Below are 20167 nucleotides of genomic sequence, written 5' to 3' on the forward strand. Positions count from 1 at the left end.
TAAACCCTGACCCCCAGTCCACGTCCTGTTTCTCATACTTTTTGGTTAAGCTTTGTTACTAACTGTAGTGGTAAAAAAAAAAAAAAAAAAACCTTCCAGCCCTAACTATTGGCTTCCCTGAGGGCTCAGTAGTTGACAGCTCATGAGACTTAATTTATTTATGAGACGTTCTTACCTTTTTCCCTATAGGATGGTGGGATCTGTTCAACTGACATTCATTTTCATTGAGCACATTCCTCCTATGCTCTAACAAAGACAGAAACATATAGAAACTGATCCAGGAGCATGAATCCAATTTCGAGATTCACCCATTTTGTTTTTCAAGCGTTGATTTCCTGATGTCTCCCTAGACTTTACTGGACTCCTGTCTCTCTCTACACTCTACATATTTGTACAACCCAAATCACTAAAAGTAGTTATTCGCTAGTTACTCAGGGACTCCTAATGTCAAAGAGCAGCACAGTAAGTTAGGAAAAACCACTGCAAAAACAAACTCAACAGCTAATATGCTTTAAATTCTGACCAACTTTCAAGAAAATTCCATGTTACTCTGTTATCACGAAAGAGCCTTAAAAGACTCAAGCTCAAATCCGAACTTTACTATTTATTAGTTATGTAACCTCGGGCAAATGACTTAATCTAATTGAGCCTGAGATTTTTTCTTCTGTAAAATACAGATAATGAGGCCCGCCTCACAGGATTGTGAAGAAAGTCCTTTGTGAATATGAAAGTAAATAACTATGAATTATCATACAGAAAACAGGTTAGGTTGCCTTTCTTGGTTACTTAATTTTGGCAAAAATCTCTGTATAAATTAGCTTTCTTTTCCATACTCTGAAGAATTTTTGACCATGATGCAAGGTTTAGAAGTAGCATTGAATTGCTTGGTAAACTATGCTATATAAAAACATGATGAAAACTATAGAAACATTTCTGTAAAAGGATATGAGAAAGCAGAAGAATTTAGGAGAAAGAAGTGCTGCATTCAGAGTTGGGAGGAAGACTGTAGGGAACCTGTCTTTATACATATTATCTCAGTTGACAGCCCTGGGAAGTAGGTGCTACTGCAGTTCATTTTATAGTCGATGCAACCAAGGCAGACAGTAGTTAAGTGGCTTGCCCAGAGGCAGACCTTTAGAAAGGGTCTGACTCCTGATTTGAACTCTGGTCTTCCTCACTCCAGGCCCAGTGTTCTATATAACACATAGAATTCTTAATAAAAGGATTTGTTCTGTAAAACTTGGACCCAGTCAAAAGGCTGCACCCAAGTACCTAGAAGGCCACATATAGCCTCAAGGCCACAGGCTCCCTACCCCTGTATGCCATCTAGAGACCTGGACCTGACTTCCTACTACATGTATAGTAGCTATTCATGCATAGTTCTCTAACCCAGGGCAAGTTACTTCAACCTTTTAGGCTCAGTTCTCTCATCTCTAAACTAGATATAATGATTCCTATAGCCCCTATAGCAGAGGGTTGTTATGACTGTCAAATGAGATAATACGTGGAAAACAATTACAAAGCTTAAAGGAATTAATCAGTCAGTCACCATACACTTATCAAGTATTTACTATGTGCCAGGCCCTGTGCCAAGCATTATCTAAATCACAGTGATAATAATAAGCATTTATTATTATGAATTGAATCAATGATGGATGAATCAGATAATAATAATGATAGTGTGCACATTTATATAACATTTTAAGTTTCATAAAGCAATTTTTTTCACAAGCTGTGAAAGACAACTGGTATCTCTGTTTGCCAAAGTGGCAAAATACTTACACACTAATAATATATAACCATTCAATGAGCCACTAATATTTGCTACTGACTGCTGTTGTTTTATTGAAGTGAGTCATTCTGCAACAGTAGTTCACAACAGAAATATAAGTAAAAGGCCCTTGGCAAATGTCACAAAGTCTCAGAGCATAATTTGATCCATGATCATATGTTGTCTGAGTAAATTTGGTAACTATCCTTGAGAAAAAAATGGTTACTGAATTGAAATATTATAGAATATTGTTTAATGGTTAATAATAATAAAAATATCTAGTATTTACATTGCACGTTAAGGTTTGCAAAATGCTTCACAAATATTGTCTCATTTTTTCCTTACAAAAACCATGAAATGTAGGTACTGTTATTATCGTCCTTATTTTACAGATGAGGAAACTGGGGCTGAAGGAGGTTAAAGGACTTATACAGGGTCACACACCTAGTGAGCGAATGTCTAAGGCTACATTTGAACTCAGGTTTTCCTGTCTCCAATACAGTGCCCTGTCAAGTTAGCTGTTTAAGAAGCAACAGCTGTGGGAGAGGCTGAACTATTTGCTTGTATATAAACATAAGCTGAAGGATGACAAGAAACATCAAGAGGTAGTCAAGCTGGTGGAGACCTCGAAAATCTGTGTCCAGACTTTGGTATATCATCCTAAGAAGACTTAAGACTCTCTGAATCACGTGAAACAGGGCACTGATGGTGTTAACCAAAGATTTTAAATAAGGCCCTTAAGATATCTTATAGGAGAAAGAAACATGAATGAAAACTAAAACCAACCAATGAATCAACAGATATGTCTGTTAGGCACTGCATATATAAAGCAAAAATGAATTAGTCCCTCCACTCAACGGTCTTACATTTTACTGGGGGACGCTATAGATTTTTATGTGTATAAATATAAAGTATTTGCTTGATTAGCACAGTCCGACTAACAAGGAATTATCCTGTAGAAGTAGTCATAATAATTGTTTTGTTTTTTTTTTACTGAAAAAGAAAAAGAATCTCAAGGGAACTTATGAAAAAAAAAGTGGAATGAAGGAAGTGTCTAGCAGTACCAGATCTCAAACTATATTACAGAGAAATAATCATAGAAACTACTTGGCACTTTTTAGAAAAAAAAATGTAAAAGAAATGATCGGAGAACTCTGAAATAATTCAAGGCAGGGGAACTGGGTCTTTCTGTTTGCCCTGTTGACTGACTCTGCAGTTTATGTATCTTCCCCTGTTAGAAATTGAGTTCCTTGAAAGCAGAGACTGTCTCACTTTGCTTTCTGTATCACCAGCATTTAGCATAGTAGTGCCTGGCACATAGAAATGGCTTAATCAGAGATTTTTCTTTCATTTATGTATAAACTTCAATAAAACAACTACTGCTGCAAAGAATTCCTCTTTGACACAAATGGCTAAGAAAACAAGAAAGCAGCCTGATAGAAAGCATAGTGGCATAAAAATTACCAGATATAAAGGAAAATTATTATTTTCTTGACTTATGTAATGAGTCCTACAACCGATTACATCTTTAAAAATTGCTGAACTCACTTGTTTGACATGATTTGGTGATGAGTTCACAAATGTTCTTTAATTCATCATCATATTTTTATCATATTAGATGCAAAGCAAATAGATCATTTTTCGCCCTCCCCCCCCAAAAAAAATCTGGCCTTGATTATGGGCAGCTAGGTGGTTCAGTGGATGGAATACTGTACTTAGAACCAGAAAGACTCCTCTTCCTGAGTTCAAATCCAGTCTCAGACAGTTACTAGCTGTTTCACCCTGGGCAAAACTGTTTGCCTCAGTTTCTTCATCTGTAAAATGAGCTGGAGAAGTAAATGGCAAACGACTCTAGTATCTCTGCCAAGAAAACCACAAATGGGTTCATAGAGAATCTAAACTAAAAAACTGACTGAAAAACAAGCCTTGAACAAACCCATAGGTTCAAGTATGTTTAAATAAGGGCAATTTCAGTCCCATTTGAATAAATTTTATTCTATTTATTTCTAGAATAGAAATGAGAAAAAAACAGCAATTTAATGATATCTAAAATATAAAAAATGAACGTAACTATATAAATACATTGAATGCAATTTGGAGGAGGGGGAACTAATAGCTGGGTGGGGGATGGGAATGGAGAGCATGAAAGTCTTCCTGTGCACTAAGAAGATGGCAGTTGAGCTGATTTTTAAGGGAAATTGGGGATTCTAAGAGGTAGAAGTTATGAGGGAGTGCATGCCAGCCATGGAGAGAAAGGAAGGTTTCAATAAGCCATGAAAAATGGTCAGAACTGAGGCAAAAATTCTTGTGGTGGTGATAGAGAGAAAATGGAGCAGTTCTATAAAGTGACACCAAATGATGTAACTTGTCTATTTCTGAGGATAAACCAGACAGCTGTAAAAGATTACATGACATTTTGAATTTGTGGAACAGAACATCCAAAAGAAGAGACAAATAAAGTTGTTCTCTTTGCCATGTTGAGTACTAGTTAGACAAACCTAGTGCCACAGCAAATTATCATGGAAATGTGCCCATGGTTTTTAGTGTGCTTCATTTTAAAGAATCACATTCTTTCTTGTTTCTTAAGCAGAAAACCAGAAATGGCACATGGCCAGGGAAAGGAGGATATAGCTAGGATTTGTGAGTATTTCACTATTAAGAATGCCAAGTGGTCCTTGCAACCAATTCCAGGTTTTAACTTTGCAGGATGGACTAACCCAACTTCCTTCTGAGTAACTCGGTTGCTAAGAATAATCACTGTTGTGGCTTAGCAGTCCGGTTTCCCTGACTGCTTAGTGTGTCACTAGTATTTAGATTCTATGGTTTCCCAGATTTCTGTGCTCCTTACGCTATGGCTGGACACGTACACAGTGCACAGGATGGCCAAAATCTGAGGAGATGGATTTATGTGATGAATGGAAGAAAATGAAAAATACAGACTTTATTATTAAAAAAAGGTTTTAATTTCTGGCTTACTGTATTTGCTTCAGAAATATAAACCTTACATTCAGGGGAAAAAGATGAGGAAGGGAAAGGCCATCACAATTAGACAGTGCTAGGTATTTGACCTACCCCTCTCTTCTTAAAGACAATGTGTGTGTATGTGTATCTCCACTCTACCCAGTTGTGGGAGAATACAGCTCTAATTTATTGATGGAATATTATGTTACTATTTTTTATGATGATGTATCAATAAATACCTTTCTTTTGGAAAAAAAAGGCATGCAAATGTTATATCTGATAGTCTACAAGGAAAGGTGATTAAGTTCTTAAGCAAAAAGGGCAATGTTTACAGTAAAATGAATTTAGATACTTGGGGTTCCTTAGCCAGTCTCCTGTAGCAGATATATATATATATATATATATATATATATATATATATATATATATATATATATATATATATACACATATATATGTATATGTATATATACGTATATATGTATATATGTGTGTGTGTGTGTGTGTGTGTGTGTGTATATATATATATATATATATATATATATATATATATATATATATATATATATAATTATATCAGGAAGAATAGGTGTCTTAGCTTCACTCTCGTACAAAACAGCAACTATAGCCTTACATTATAATCTATGTGTGGAAATTTTTCTTGGAATATCCAATGGTCTACGGATCTTAGCCTTGAAGAATATGGCTCCTTTAAGGGCCTGGAGTTGGAAAATAGAAATACATTATAAAGGAACAGCACTGTAGGAGCTCAATGCTTAACAGGGCAAATTCCCCATAAGACTCAACTACTCTTGATCTGATTGGCTCACTCTCAGTTTTATAGTAAGCTTCATTTGGATTTTTCCCATTCTTCCCTCTTTGGTCGATCTCAGCTCTTTTCTACTAAGTGAAGTGAATTTGGTAAATTTTGACTTATGTTCCTTCTGTTATGAGATCTCTTCTTTCTGACACCACTCCTTAGTTTCTAATATTAACCACTTTTTTCTGCTTTTTGTGCAAACAGCACTTCTTTCTTTCTCTGCTATAAGATGTGATCTTTAAGTGATGTGAAGAGTGAAGGCTGAAGAATTCTGCTACTGGACCTTCTGAAATAAACCATAGTCTCTCATGCCCACTTCCACAGACAGCCATTCTATTAACAAGCATTTATTAAACAACTAGCATGCAACAGGCATAGTGTTAAGTGCTGAAGACACAAAGAAGTGCAAATTTCTCTGCCACCAGAGAACTAAAAATCTAATGGAGCAGACAATATGTAAACAACTATGTACAAACAAACTATCAAATATAAATTGGAAATAATCCAAAGAAGGAAGACACTAACATTAAGGGGAGATGAAGAGACTGGTAGATAATGAGATTTCAGCTTGAAATTGAAAGAATCCAAGGAAATCAAGAGGCAAAGATGAGGACAGAGAACATTCCAAGCGTAGGAAAAAGTCAATTAAAATACCTGAATTTGGAAGGTGTGTCTCGTTCAAGGAGACCAGTATCACTGGATTTCAGAGTACATGGAGTGAGGAGTATAAAGTGTAAGAAGAGTGGATTGCTGTGTGGATTGGAGGAAGTCCGGTTAATGAGGGTTCTGGGGTGAAAGGAAGCCACTGGAGTTTATTGGGTAGGGGTGTGATAAGGTCAGACCTACATTTTAGAAAGATAACTTTGACATCAAAGAGAAGAATGAACTGAAGTGGGGAGAGGGTTGTGCCAGGCAGACAAAGTAATAGGCTATTGGGATAGTCTAGGAGTAAGGTGATGAGGGCCTGGAGGTGGTGGCAGTGACAGAGGTGAAAATGGGACAAATGCAATAGGTTATACCAAGATAAAGTGGACAGGCCTTGGTAACATATTGAATATGGAGGGTGAGAGAGAGGGAAGAGTCAAAGAATGTCACCTAGGTTGTGAATTTAGGTGACTGGAAGCATCATGTTCTTCCAAAAGTAATAGGGAAGTTAGGAAGAGGGGAGGGTTTAAGGAGAAAGATAATGAGTTCAGTTTGGGACACATTGTGTTTAAGATGTCTATGCAACATCTAATTTGGAATTTCTAGTAGGCAGCTGGAAATGCAAAATTGGAGGTCAGTAGAGAGGTTTCAGTTCAAACATTGTATGTTATTATAGAAGAGGAATCTTTATAATCACAGAGTAAGAATTAATTGGAGAGGAATTTATCAGGGAGCATTTGTCCCCAGTATGGATGTTCTACAGATGGCCTATTTTTTTTGGAGGGGGGAAGGCAGGACAATTGGGGTTAAGTGACTTGCCCAAGGTCACACAGCTAGTAAGTGTGTCAAGTGTCTGAGGCTGGATTTGAAATCAGGTCCTCCTAACTCCAGGGCTGGTGCTCTACTCATTGCACCACATAGCTGCCTTTTTTTCAATGTCAAAGTTTTCAAATCCGACCTCAGACACCTGACGCTTACTAGCTATGTGACCTTAGGCAAATCACTTAACCTCAATTGCCTTCCCCTCCCCCCAAAAAATAATAATTAAAGAAAAAATAAAACAGATGGCCTATTTTTAAAAAAAATATAGCAACTCTTTTTGGGGTGGCAAAGAATTGGAAATGGAGGGAAAGCCTATAAATTGACAAATGGCTGAATAAATCATAGTATACAAAGGTGATAGAATATTACTTTAAAAAAAGTTATATTGATACTCTTTCATAAAAAAAATTCCTGTCACTTCCCAGTGATTCTCTCTCTTTCGATAGAATCCTCCACTGTTAACAAAGATGCAGTTTAGCTAAAGAAAACATAGGCCATGTCTAACAATTTATGGTTCATTCTGCATCAAACGTTCTCTTTGCTGAAAAGAGAGGGAGAGGCGTTTTCCAACAACAATTCACTGAAGTCATTGAGTTGATGTGAATCCTTGCCTTTTTCTGTTATTTTCTTTTGCATTATTATGGTCAGCAGGCAAGTGGTTCTGGCTCTGTTGACTTCTCTCTGAATCAGTTCATACATTTCCCTAACCTTCTGTGATGTCTTAATGCTCATTGTTTCTTGTAGTGCCATAATCACATAATCACAAGGTCAAATATTTACAGCTGGAAGGGGTCTTAGAGGTCACCTAATTCAACCTTTCTTTTTACAGATAAGAAAACTGAGGCCAAGAGAGATTAGGGGCTTGCCCAGAGTCACACAGGTAGTAATTGGCAAAGCCAAGATTGGAACTCTGGTCTTATGACTAAATAAAACAATACTTTTTCCAGCTATTCCCCAAATGAGTTATCCATCCCCGCTTTTTTAAGTTATTTGCTATGACAGAAAGTGTTATTATAAATATTTTTATACCTTAACTATTGACTTTCAGTAGTGACCTCTCCATTCATTGAAGTATATCCAGTAACACCAACATTTCCCTCAAGCAAAACAGTAGTCAGCATTTTTTTAATAGAGAAAATACACTCCTCTCCTTAAAAAATAATTTTTAAAGGTCATTAAATACCGTCAGCTGTAATGGGCATAGAGTCTTCAAGGCAGTGTCTAAAACAAACAGAAAAAATAAAACAAACAAAAAAACCTCTGATATGGATTTGGAACAAACTCCTGCTCTGCATCACTGCCCTGGGATATTACACATAAGTCATAGCACAACGCCAGCATACATGGGAAGTGGGATTTTTCCTGGCATTGTGCACCATAAATGCAGAACGCTTGTTCCATAAAAAGACACAGAACAAGACAGGCATGTTTGTTGTTAAAGGAAACCATGTTTGTGACTAATACGTTAGAGATCCCGTTCAAGAACAATCCATCCTTATGTAAAAGTTACTTTTGGAGGCTGCCAACGTCATTGAAATATGCAGGTTATCAATCATATATGTGGGTTAGGGAAGATAAAGCTGATGAGGGACACAAACTATATCTGAAAGTCTCCAAAATCTTCCAAGTTTTCCTTTTGTGAGGTCGTAGAAATTTCAAGTTTCTGTCAGCTCACCTCATTTTTCCTGACTTTTCTCTGGAAATTTCAGTACTTTGTATATCCTTTCAGCCAAGGCTGGATGTGTATTTCATTGTGTATCCAGAACTCCTGGGGGCTCAATTGGCTTTCTGTAAGCCCCTCATGGCTCGTCAGTGGGACTTCCCATAAACTTTGTAGGGAAGGGGGTTGAGGGAGTCTTGGTGGGGGGGGGTGGTTTGGGGCAATATAGAGGTGGGAGAGATCAGTGAACTGCCTCTTTGCTAAATAATTTCAAATCAATCCTTAGGTAAAATGCCTGTCTGATCAGAATTAGTAGGAACCATTTTTATTCATATGTAGTTAACTTTTCAATTTCTTTTTTTTTTCATTCTTAGTCCATTATCTAGATGTTCTTCCCCTCCCTTGCTGCCTTAGCTTTGCTTGCTTTTTAATATCTCCTACAAAGAGCTTGAGGCATAAAACTGAAATAATCTCTAAGTAGTCCAAAGACACTTTTTTGCCCTTCTTTGTATCCCTAGAACTTTACAATACCTGGCATATTGTAGGTACTTAATAAGTGCTATTTGACTGACTAGTAAATAGATTCAGCAGAGAAAAGAGGGAAGTTAAAAACACTGATCAATTTTGAGTTGTTATTTTCTTTTCTGCATCCTTGAGGCCACATGTGGCCTTCTAGGTCCTAGGGTGTGGCCTTTTGACTGAGTCCAAGGCTTACAGAACAAATTCTTTTATTAAGGGAATTTGTTCTGTGAAGTTTGGATTCAGTCAAAAGGTCTCATTTGAGGACCTAGAGGGCCATATGTGACCTCAAGGCTGTCGGTTTCCTACCCTTGAACTCTATGGCATGAATGGATTCATAATATCTATGCCCCCACTGCTGTGGGTAATAACATTATAGGAGCTATTACCTGCATTCTACTTACATTCTTATTTTACATTTCTTATACCTGTCTACCTTCCACACAGAACCTAATCTGATGTCTTTTCATGGAACAAGATCAGCCTTGGTCCTCAGTGGCCATGATAGTACAACAGCCATTTTTGGGGGGAGGGAGGATGAGGGTTCTGTCAAGCTAGAAAATCTTCGAGCCTGGACTAGGTGACAGACTATCATCTGAAGATCAAACTAGATAATATTGACGATGCTCACCAGCTAAAGGTTAACCACTAGGTGATATTTTTTTTTCAGCCAGAGCAACTCATGAATGTCTCTGCTAAGATGTGAAAGCATTCTGACCTGCACTAGTGAGGGGACTACTAAGGCTAATGACATTGTGAATGCATAAAGCAATAGTTTAAATATTTCTGCTCTTGATTTCATCCTCCTTATTGGTGTCAAAGTCTTGTTCCTAAAGTCTAGTTCTGTCCATGTCAATCTCTGGCTCAATAAAGGCCAAAGGATGCTAGTAGTAAATACAAACTCATCTACTTAGCATCTAAAGCCCTCTGCAGCTTTGCTCCGATGTTCCCTTCACACAATCTTTGATCCAGCCAAACCACCTTCTTGATGTCCTTTATATGAGACACTCCATCTCCCATCTCTACTGGGAATGATCACTGAATATTTTTCAGTGAAAATTTCGCCTAAGTACTTCAAAGATCTTCTTTGGTAGACACACAAGGTTAGGAATGAGTTTAAACTTCATGTTTAAGACAAATATCATTATTGATTATAAAGACTCAAGAATTTTACTTCTGAAAAGCCACAAAATACAATAAATAATTGAATGTATCTGTTTTTTAAAAAGCTCTTTCTTTATTTTCCAGGTTCATCTAATGTTTCCTGACCATGTCCCCAAGCCTTGCTGTGCACCAACTAAGCTGAATGCAATCTCTGTGCTGTATTTTGATGACAGTTCTAATGTCATTCTGAAAAAATACCGAAATATGGTCGTGCGTTCATGTGGTTGCCACTGAAATTAAGTGATAATATCATAGCAAAAATGTTAAATTTTAAACCAAGGTTTATCAGACTGCAATTTAAAAGTATATGTTTGGAGAAGAAGGAATTCTCTAAATTCATTCCAGTTCACTCCATCTTTCATCCTATGTACAGTATTATGTATATAGATGCTTTTTATTTATTCACAGGTATGTAGTCTCTTTAATGGGCGAATTATCAGTACAATCTATTTTCTAGATCATCACAGTATATGATAGATCTGAGTTTTGGTGGGTTATGCAGAGAGCCATAAACCCATCCCATTTCAACATTAAAAAAAATCTGTACAGTTTTCCTGAAACTAGAAATCCTGTGACTGTTTTATATTGTTGAAAGAAATTGAATACATTTGGAAATGTTGTGCCAATGAAAACCATGGTAGGATATTTATTTAGAGAAGAAACTAAAGAAAAATAATAATACCAACTCAAACAAAAGTGCTTTGGATCAACTCAATTTGTCTTTGAGGGGTCCTGCTCCATTCGATAAAATGAAATGTTGAACCAATGCTGAGTAAATAAATGGTAGGTAGGACATAGAAACTGAAAGATTGCACATAATTGTTATAACTGTTTGCTTTAACAGAATCAGTGTAACTCTAGGAGCATTTTACTTCTTGGCTAGTGGAGTGAAGATTTTGCAAAGAGCTCAAAGCTTCAGGAATTATGTGGAGACAGGCTTGAGACTGTATCCATAACTTTCCAAGTTAACACTAAAAAATTGTAGTACAACCGTCTTACCTCAAATAAATCATGTCTGTCTATTATCTCAAGCACTACTGCTGCGGATTTTTTTCATGCTTAATAACTTAGTCCAAAATAAAGAAACACATACATGAGCCACCCTGTCCCTTAGACAAGAGTTACTGTATGTGTCCGGGAGCAGAAGGACTTCAACAGAGCCGTTCTCTTGAGCTCCCTGTTACATATAACTAGGCTTGTTGATTGATGTGATGCTAGACTTCCTAGTTGGGGGAAAATACTGAAATTCAACTGAATAAAATTACCCAGAGCAAAACCCCCTAGAATTATTTTGACACACAACTTGACACATTTAAACAAAATGTTCTTAGAGAATTTTTCCATTGAGAAAGAACAGCTGAAATCCATTTTTCATATCTTTGAGAATGTGTTCGTTCACATCCATGTTGTTGTTGTTTAATGGATATTTCATAAAACTTCTTCCCAGCACAGTCGATTCCAAGAGGAAAGGTTCAGTTGTGTGTATGTGTGCATGTATGTTCTTCCCTCTGAAATTAATTTATTTTCTCTCACTGTTGGAATGTCTTCTCAAACCATTCTAAAACATACATTTAACCTTTTGAAGAATGGGCTGTTGTTTTCCAGGACAGTTCTCTTTATGGACTCACCTTCAGATTTATAAGTAGTGACTTCATTACCTTCCATAACTCTGCCTATTTGTAGTTCATGTGAAAATGAATAAAGCACAGTACCACTTGTGAGTTTTCTCACTTGGGGTCATTTGGTTAAAAAGTGATATCAGGAATAACTTCAAAAGAGTTATGAGTTTGTTTGTGATTCAGGTATATGGCTATGCTGTTTTAAACACAATTTATCCTAGAGAAAATTTGATGGTAACTGTATTTTGGGGTACATTAAGTAATATATTTTTGAATAAAAGTGTACCATTGTGAGAATTTTTTTAAAAACTGAAGTTTATAATAATATTCTTTAAAATGTGCTGTTTAAATATATTTCTATATTTTAAAATATAATAAACCTGTAATGCTATTGGGTGGCTCTATTGTGCAATTTTTAAAAAAGTCTGATTTTCATTATAAACAAATGTAAAGCACAAATATTGGAGACATTCTGGAGACAAAAAGTTTAGAGGGATACGTTATTTCTTTATTTTTTAAGGTGTCATATGAAAGAGTGATTATACTTGTTTTGCTTGACCTTGAAATGTAGAACTGAGACAAATTGTGTGGGAATTACAAGGAAACAGATTTCGCTCAATATAAAGAAAAGATTCCCGACCATTAGAGTTGTTCAAGCATGAAATGTTTTGGCTTGAAGTGTGGTCAGTTCCCATGCCTCAAGGCTGGAGAGACATTTGGTGACATTACTGAGGAATTTCCAACTTTGGATCAGTTGATGGCCTAGTGCACCAGTGAAGATCCTCTATGAAAGATCCAGAAAAGTCATAAACCACATAACATAGAGACAATGACTGGGATTTTCATGTAAGATTATATGTTAGCTAGATTTCATTATCTCTCTACTATATCAACCTGGAATGGGATTCCTTAGGAAGTGATGGGTTCCCCCTCACTGAAAATGTTGAAAAAAAGACTAGATGGTCACGATTCAAGTATGTTGTAGAGGGGGGTTATTGTTACTGAAATCCTTTCCAAATCTGAGAGCCTGCAATTTTGTGACATAGCCACGAGTTACAACTTTGCATTGATATACAGAAAGCAGATTCATCGTCTGACCTCTGCAATATCAAATGGATCACTGCTTTCCTTAAGCTATTCAAACAGCAAGGGTAGTCAAAATACATTAGAAAAGAAGAAGGATGGAAAAAATGTTCAAAAAATGCCTCACTTTCCCTCTCTGTGGGGGATGGAATTTTCATCAGCATTTTCCCATACTCCAAAGTCATATATAAGTATACTGCTGGATTTAACTTCTACATATGCTGGAGTACCTTATTTTAAGATTATTTTAACACTTTCTATCATTTTGCACCTTCCTTCTTTGACTTTAACTTGTTCATATTCAGAGTTTAAAAGACCTTGTATTTATTCCTCTCAGGGTCCTTACTGCATTCTTTAAAACAGAAGGAAAAGAATAGAACATATTGGAACTGAGAAAAACAGGACAACAGAAGGGAAGAAAGGACATGATTTATTTTTCCCTTACAGAGTGAACTGTGTCATTTTATAATCTTTGTATCACCATTGGACAAGCTAAACCAGATTCAACTGGCTACTTTGCAGTCTGGCAAGTATCAGCTCCCAAGATATTTTGGAATGAATAATTAGCTCACAGAGCAGTCCCATTCAAAGCAAAAGAGATCCAAATTCCAAACTACAAGTAACTATCTCGTAACCATGTAGTCAAGTGTTCTACCCATCATTCAGTGGGCATCTCAAGTTACCTGCTTCTCTATCTTTTTTTCTTTCCCCTAATCTTCACTGTATGTGTAAAACAAAAGAAAATATACCTTCCTGGATTTTTTTCTGGATTGGTGATGGGTTTCCAAACCTGTGACTTTATCATGATAGTGAATTTTTGCTTTTAAATTCTCTCCTACTGACGGAGCATTTCAGCAATTGTGTAATACACCTTGTGTCATCAGATAGGTGGGTTGTAATAAATCTAGAAGGATTAATTAAATATGAATCATTAATTCACATTTTATAGGCATAGTATACAATTAATGTCAGTGGGGCAAACACCAGTGCAAATGGAAGGGCCTTTCTCTCCATTTTGGAGCAGGTGTAGTTATCCTATTACTACTTTGGTCAACCATGAGTACTCTTTTCTTGGCCTGGTTTCCAAAGAGCCAGAACAAATTACCATATTTCATATAATTATAACTTCCAGTAGTGCAAATCTGCCTATGCATTGAAGGGGCTATCTTCATCCCTCAGGACTCATTTTTTCTGCTGGTCTTGTAGTATAAGGATAACAGTCTGTGTGGCCCAAGGGTTGATAGCGGGTGAAGCATGAACCATTCAGCTTATTGCTGAAGAGCATCTCCCACCTTGTATAGTCCTGAGGTCAGGAACTTAGGTCAGGAAGACCTTAGTTTAAATCTGGTCTCAGTCATTCACCAGATATTATTGTCCCTGATAAATCACTAATGTCTGACTCAGTTTTCTCAACTGTGAAATGGTGATAATAGCATTCCTAGAGTTGTTGTGAAGATCAAAAGACGTGATATTTGTAAAGCGTTTACTTAGCACAATGCCTGCCACATACTTAAAATGAATCCCTCCCTCCTTCCTTTGCTTCCTTCCTACTTTCATTTCTTCCTTCCTACTTTCATTTCTTCCTTCCTTCCTTCTTTCCTTCCTTCCTTCCTTCCTTCCTTCTTTCTCTCCATCTCTCCCTCCCTCCTTCTTTACTTCCTTCCTTCCCTGTCTCTTTCTTTTCTTCTTTCCCTCTATTTCTCTTTCCTTCTTTCCTCTTTTTCTCTCACCATTCCCCAGGATCATGTTTATACCTCCAGAAAATACAGAAGAAGTTTAAGGGAGTAATATTTACTATTTAAAAAAAATCTCATTTGGCATTCAAATAGAGAATATCTGATCTGCTCTGAATGGTGTGTGGGGATAGTGTGGGATTTGAGTTGGGGGGGTAGGACTGAGAAGGGAACCTCCATTATGTGACACCAAAGGAGTGCTGCACAAGAACAGAAAAGGTTCCTGTGTGTATTCTTGCAATAACCTTTGCTCTGTTGCAAATCATGTGGCTAGAAGATGAGGAGGGCCCCAAATAGTGGGAAAAACAGATATAGTGTTTATGTTAAAAGAAATGATAGAGACAAGAAGGACACAAAATTATAGAATGTTTAATTTAATTTTGATGCATGTTGCATCCTTTGGCTTCATCCTGGATTGCAGCCTTGGAAGCAGCCAGATTTGCAGCTTTTGTGAGAGAATGGAAGATGTAAAACCCTTGCTGCAAAACCCTAGTATACAACACATAAGGGGAGCCAAAGCATAGGGCAAGGTGTTGGAAGAGGAGATGGGAAATGGCAAATGCTATAAATCATGCCTTGATTATTGTTTTGTTCTTTGTCTAGACTCTAGACCAGGGATGGGACACCTGAGGCCTGAGGCTACACGTGGCCCCCTAGATCCTCAAGTGCAACCCTTTGAATCCAAACTTCGCAGAACAAATCCCCTTAATAAAAGAATTTGTTCTATAAAATTGGACTCAGTCAAAACCTAGAAGGTCCCATGAGGCCTCAAGGCCACAGGTTCCCCATCCCCGACATAGACTAAAGAAAGCTCTGGGGAAAATGTTAATAATTCAGATCAAACTTAAAAGTGCACCATTCCTAATCTTTTTCCAGGGAGCTGGTTGCTAACCATTCTTAACCACTGCTACTGAGACAGACTGACTGGGTTATTTTATTTTATTTTATTTTGGGGGGTAATAACATTTCTCTGATGACATCCTTTTCATTACTTCTCTATGATTCCTCACTTGCAGTGTGTCATCCTACTCATACCTATTGTGCTCCTCTCCATCTTTGCTTGGTGACCCTCAACTTCATATCTTTGGAGATTCTGTTATTCTATGATTCAGCCATACAGCATCACAAAATTGGTATTTGTAATCTAGCTGTTATTTAATGAAGAAGTTTGAGGTCATTTAAAAAAATTATATTATTATGTGATATAACATTAAAATTAGGCATTTTCCTTATCCTTATTTTGCTCCTCCACAGCTGGGAAAACATTTCTTTATAAAAATCTAAGTATGAGCATGAGGTAAGATTCTCCAAGAAAGGGAGAGTACATGGTTTGTCTTCCTTTTGGCCTTTGGACACAAAAGTGCAAATGCATTGGAATTCACTCAACATTATTTAACAAATATTTTTGTCTCTTTCCTTGTGTGAGAATAGAAAGCAGTGAGTGAAAATTTTCAACTTTTCTAAAACGGTGGCATCCTATCAGATTGTATTGATTTTTTAAGTGGATTTACATGAAATTTACATGACAAAACAATCTTTAAAATTAAATCACATTTCAAAAATTTGGGGATTTTTGAAGACGACAACCCTTTGATATGATAGGGATGTGGTGAAGTCAGGAATCACTTGTCTTGTGGTTAGAGGTAGATGTCAACTTCTAAAAGACCTCTTTCTTGGACTCCTGGCTGTGAGTGCCCTCTCTTTCATCAAATGACCAGTTAGAATCTAGAGTCATGTTGATCTGGAAAGAAACTAGGAGGCCTGCTAGTCCAACTGCTTCATTTTATAGGTGATAAAACTGAGGCTCAGGAAGCATAACCAACTCAATATATGTTTACAGGTGTTATCGTCTGATAAAATTTAAATTCCTTGAGGTCTGGAACTATTTTTTTCTTCTGTCTTTGTATTACCAGTGCCTGGCTTAGTTGCTTTCCCATAGTGAGCCCTTAATAAATTATTGTTGAATTGGAAGAATAGATGCCATCTATACTGGCATTATTAAGTCTTCTGAATGTGTCATAGGACATTTATTCCTATGCTTCTGATCAGTATTGTCGTTTCTTCAGACTGGTCTATAGTCTCTCTCTCTCTCTCTCTCTCTCTCTCTCTCTCTCTTTCTCTGTCTCTCTGTCTCTCTGTCTCTCTCTCTCTCTCTCTCTCTCCTATTCTCATCTATAGTTTCTTGAGTTAGGTAGGTGGCTCAGTGAATAGAGTGGTGGACTGAAGTCAGGAAGACCAGAGCTTGACTCTGGCCTCAGACACTTACTGGTTGTATGCTTCTAGGGAAGTCAGTTAGCCTCTCTCAGCCTATTTCCTCATCTGTAAAATGGGAATAATAGCACCTAACTCACAGGATTATTCTCTAATGAGACAACATGTAAAAAAAAAGCTTCGCAAGCCTTAAAGTATTATATAAATATTAACTATAATTAAAAATCTAATAATTATCAATAGAAGTTGTAGTAGTAGTATTCATGTTTTTATTCAAAGATATTAGAAAAAACATTTTAACCTCAGTGGTAGGTAGATAGATAGATAGATAGATAGATAGATAGATAGATAGTAGTAGTAGTAGTGAGTGGTAGTGGTAGTAGGAGTAGGAGTAATATTCATACCCATCCCCAAAGACATTAGAAAAAGCATTATAACCACAATGATGTATATAAATAGCTTTCTAGGCTATTGAATAATAATGTCCATTTTCAAATTTTAAATTTTTAGAGGAGAGAAAAAATAGGAAAGTCACGTCAATCAGTAATATACTCCTATAAAGCTATAAAGAATAGCTACAAACAATACATTTAATTAACCTTGGGAAGGAGAAGTTTGTAATACATGAAGAAATAAGTAACTAGTTATTAATAAGTGCATCTTTTAAGCATCTGATTGATACAGATTGCAATCTTTCTGTAATTAAATAAAGAAATCCTCAGTGAGTAGCACACTGGCCCTGGAGTCAGGAGGACCTGAGTTCAAATCCGGCCTCAGACACTTGACACATTTACTAATTGTGTGACTTTGGGCAAGTCACTTAATCCCAGTTGCCTTGCCTTCCTCCCTCGAAAAAAAAAAAAAGAAATCCTAGGGAATTTGGCTGAGATACTGAGACTTGCCGAGGGTCACAGAGATAATATAGTATGTGTCAGGTCTACCTGCCTACAAGCCCTGTACATCATCCACAACACTGTGTGTGCTTCTGTAGCCATAACGAAAAGTAAAAGTTTCAGATTGCAACATGAAAGATTTAGATGAACCATAAGGAAATCATTTTGAATGGTAGTAGACACTGAACCAGGGTTTCCAAGGGAGATTTTGAAATCCCTTATAAAATAGGAAAGGCAGCATCTGTTTAGGATTGTCTGCGTACAGATTTGCTTTGAGGACACTTACAGCCCTATAATTTCAATTGCATGGCATTGAAAGTCCTTTGGTTCTCACACTCACCTTTCTTTTTGGCTAACTCTTAACAGCCATGATTCACAAATCAGGGGATCATGTTTTCAGCTAAGCTTAAATAGAATGAAATGGTGTTTTCTAGAGTCCATTCCAGCCCAGAAGATAGCTGCCAATGAGAGGACCTAGGTTTTAGCACCCAACATGGCTAGAGCTAAATTTCAGAGAGCAGGAGTCTATGCTGAGTGAAAATTATAGCAAGTTGGACCAGGGATTCCAAGCTATGATTAGCATTTGATCTGATAATATATAATCTGTCATTGCTGATTATGCTAGCAGTGTAAATCTCTGATGTAAATTTTCCTGATTACTACCTTTTTCTACATCTGTGCTAAGCATACCTCTTTCATTCTCCTGAATTTAAAGATCAATGTTCCAACTTCTGCCTCTTGACCCTGAAATGGTTGCTTCAGTCTGCTCTGCATTTTATCTGTTTTATTATTCAAGAGTCTTAACAGCTCTCCCAGGGAATGCTATTTCCTAGACAATGTTTTGGGAGATGATTGAGAAGAGCTTAGCTTCCATTGCTCGTTTAACTGAGACACGCATCTTGAAAAGGTCTGTTTTTCTCACTTCTGCCTTCTAGCTTTCTGCCCATCAAAACAATCCCCTGCCTATCTCCTCTCCATGACAAAGGGAGCTATAACTTCCTCCTGCCCCTGCCTCCCCCAAAAGGAGTAAGATACTCAAAATCAAGCTGTTGGAAAATTTCCCCAACAACTTAGCAAGAAAAAGCAGCAATGTAGAAAACAAATGAACAAAAAATCCATGGAATGAAGAAATCCTATAAATTGAAAGCCCAGAAGTTCAATTTATGGTCCAAAAATAGCACTTAGTGTTGCCCAATAGAAATCTGGGGTATTTATTTGAAAGCTCATTTTACCATATAATTTTGACAAGCATGTGTTTGTGTTGTGAAGGCCAGATACAATACACTTAAACACGCACACACACACACATACACACACACACAGAGACAGAGACTTCCCAAGACTGAAAATAAAATTGTCAAGTAAAATCAGTAAATGGAGATTTATTAGGTACCTACTATATGCTCAGTGATGAAGATACAAAGGCAAAGACTGTACCAGGTCTCATTATTTCACAGTCTAATGGCACACACAATATAAAAACAACTACGTACAAAAACCAAACACACAGCTTTGATTTGTACAAATTATCTACTGTGTGGGGGAGTATGAAGATATTATCTTTAATTTATCTGCAGCATTAAGGACATTTATGTAGTATAATTACGCTTTCAGGTAGTCCAAAAATTCTCCCATTATCTCTCCTTGATCTATTTTCCAGGTAAGTTATTTTACCAATGAAATATTTCACATTTCTTCCTTTTTTCAGTATTTGTGAGTTTATTTAATTGTTTTTGTGTCTCATGGAGTCATTAGCTTTTACTTGACCAATTCTAATTTTTAAGGAGTTATTTTCTTCAGTGAGGTTTTGTACCTCTTTTGCCATTTGGTCGATTTTAATTCTTAAGGAGTTATTTTCTTCAATATATATATATATATTAATATTTAATTTATTTGTTTTCAGTTTTCAACATTCATTTCCATAAGTTTGAAATTTTCTCCCCCTTGCAATCTGATATATGCTCTACACATGCATTTCTATTAAACACACTTTCACATTAGTCATGTTGCATAGAAGAATTATAATGAATGGGAGAAACCATGGGAATGGAAACAACATAAAACAAAACAAAAGAGAAAAGAGTCTGCTTCACTCTGCATTCCAACTCCATAGTTCTTTCTCTGGATTTGGATGGCATTTTCCATCATGAGTCCGTTGGAAAAGTCTTAGGTCCCTGAATTGCTGAGAAGGGCTAAGTCTATCAAAATCAGTCCTCGTACAGTGTGGCTGTTACTATGTACAATGTTCTCCTGGGTCTGCTCACTT

General features: G+C 36.8%; 1 protein-coding gene across 1 annotated transcript in view; it reads left to right on the top strand.

The window, feature by feature from the left end:
- Positions 1-12259, top strand: part of BMP5 (bone morphogenetic protein 5) — a 173899-nt gene extending 161640 nt beyond the window's left edge. Inside the window, exon 7 of the mRNA XM_036769333.1 lies at positions 10447-12259. Coding sequence (XP_036625228.1) covers positions 10447-10596 — 150 coding nt within the window. The 3' untranslated portion in view covers positions 10597-12259. The remainder of the gene's footprint in view (positions 1-10446) is intronic.
- The last annotated feature ends 7908 nt before the right edge of the window (positions 12260-20167 follow it).

The sequence above is a fragment of the Trichosurus vulpecula genome, chromosome 7 (assembly GCF_011100635.1).
Source record: "Trichosurus vulpecula isolate mTriVul1 chromosome 7, mTriVul1.pri, whole genome shotgun sequence".
In the NCBI taxonomy this organism is placed as follows: domain Eukaryota; kingdom Metazoa; phylum Chordata; class Mammalia; order Diprotodontia; family Phalangeridae; genus Trichosurus; species Trichosurus vulpecula.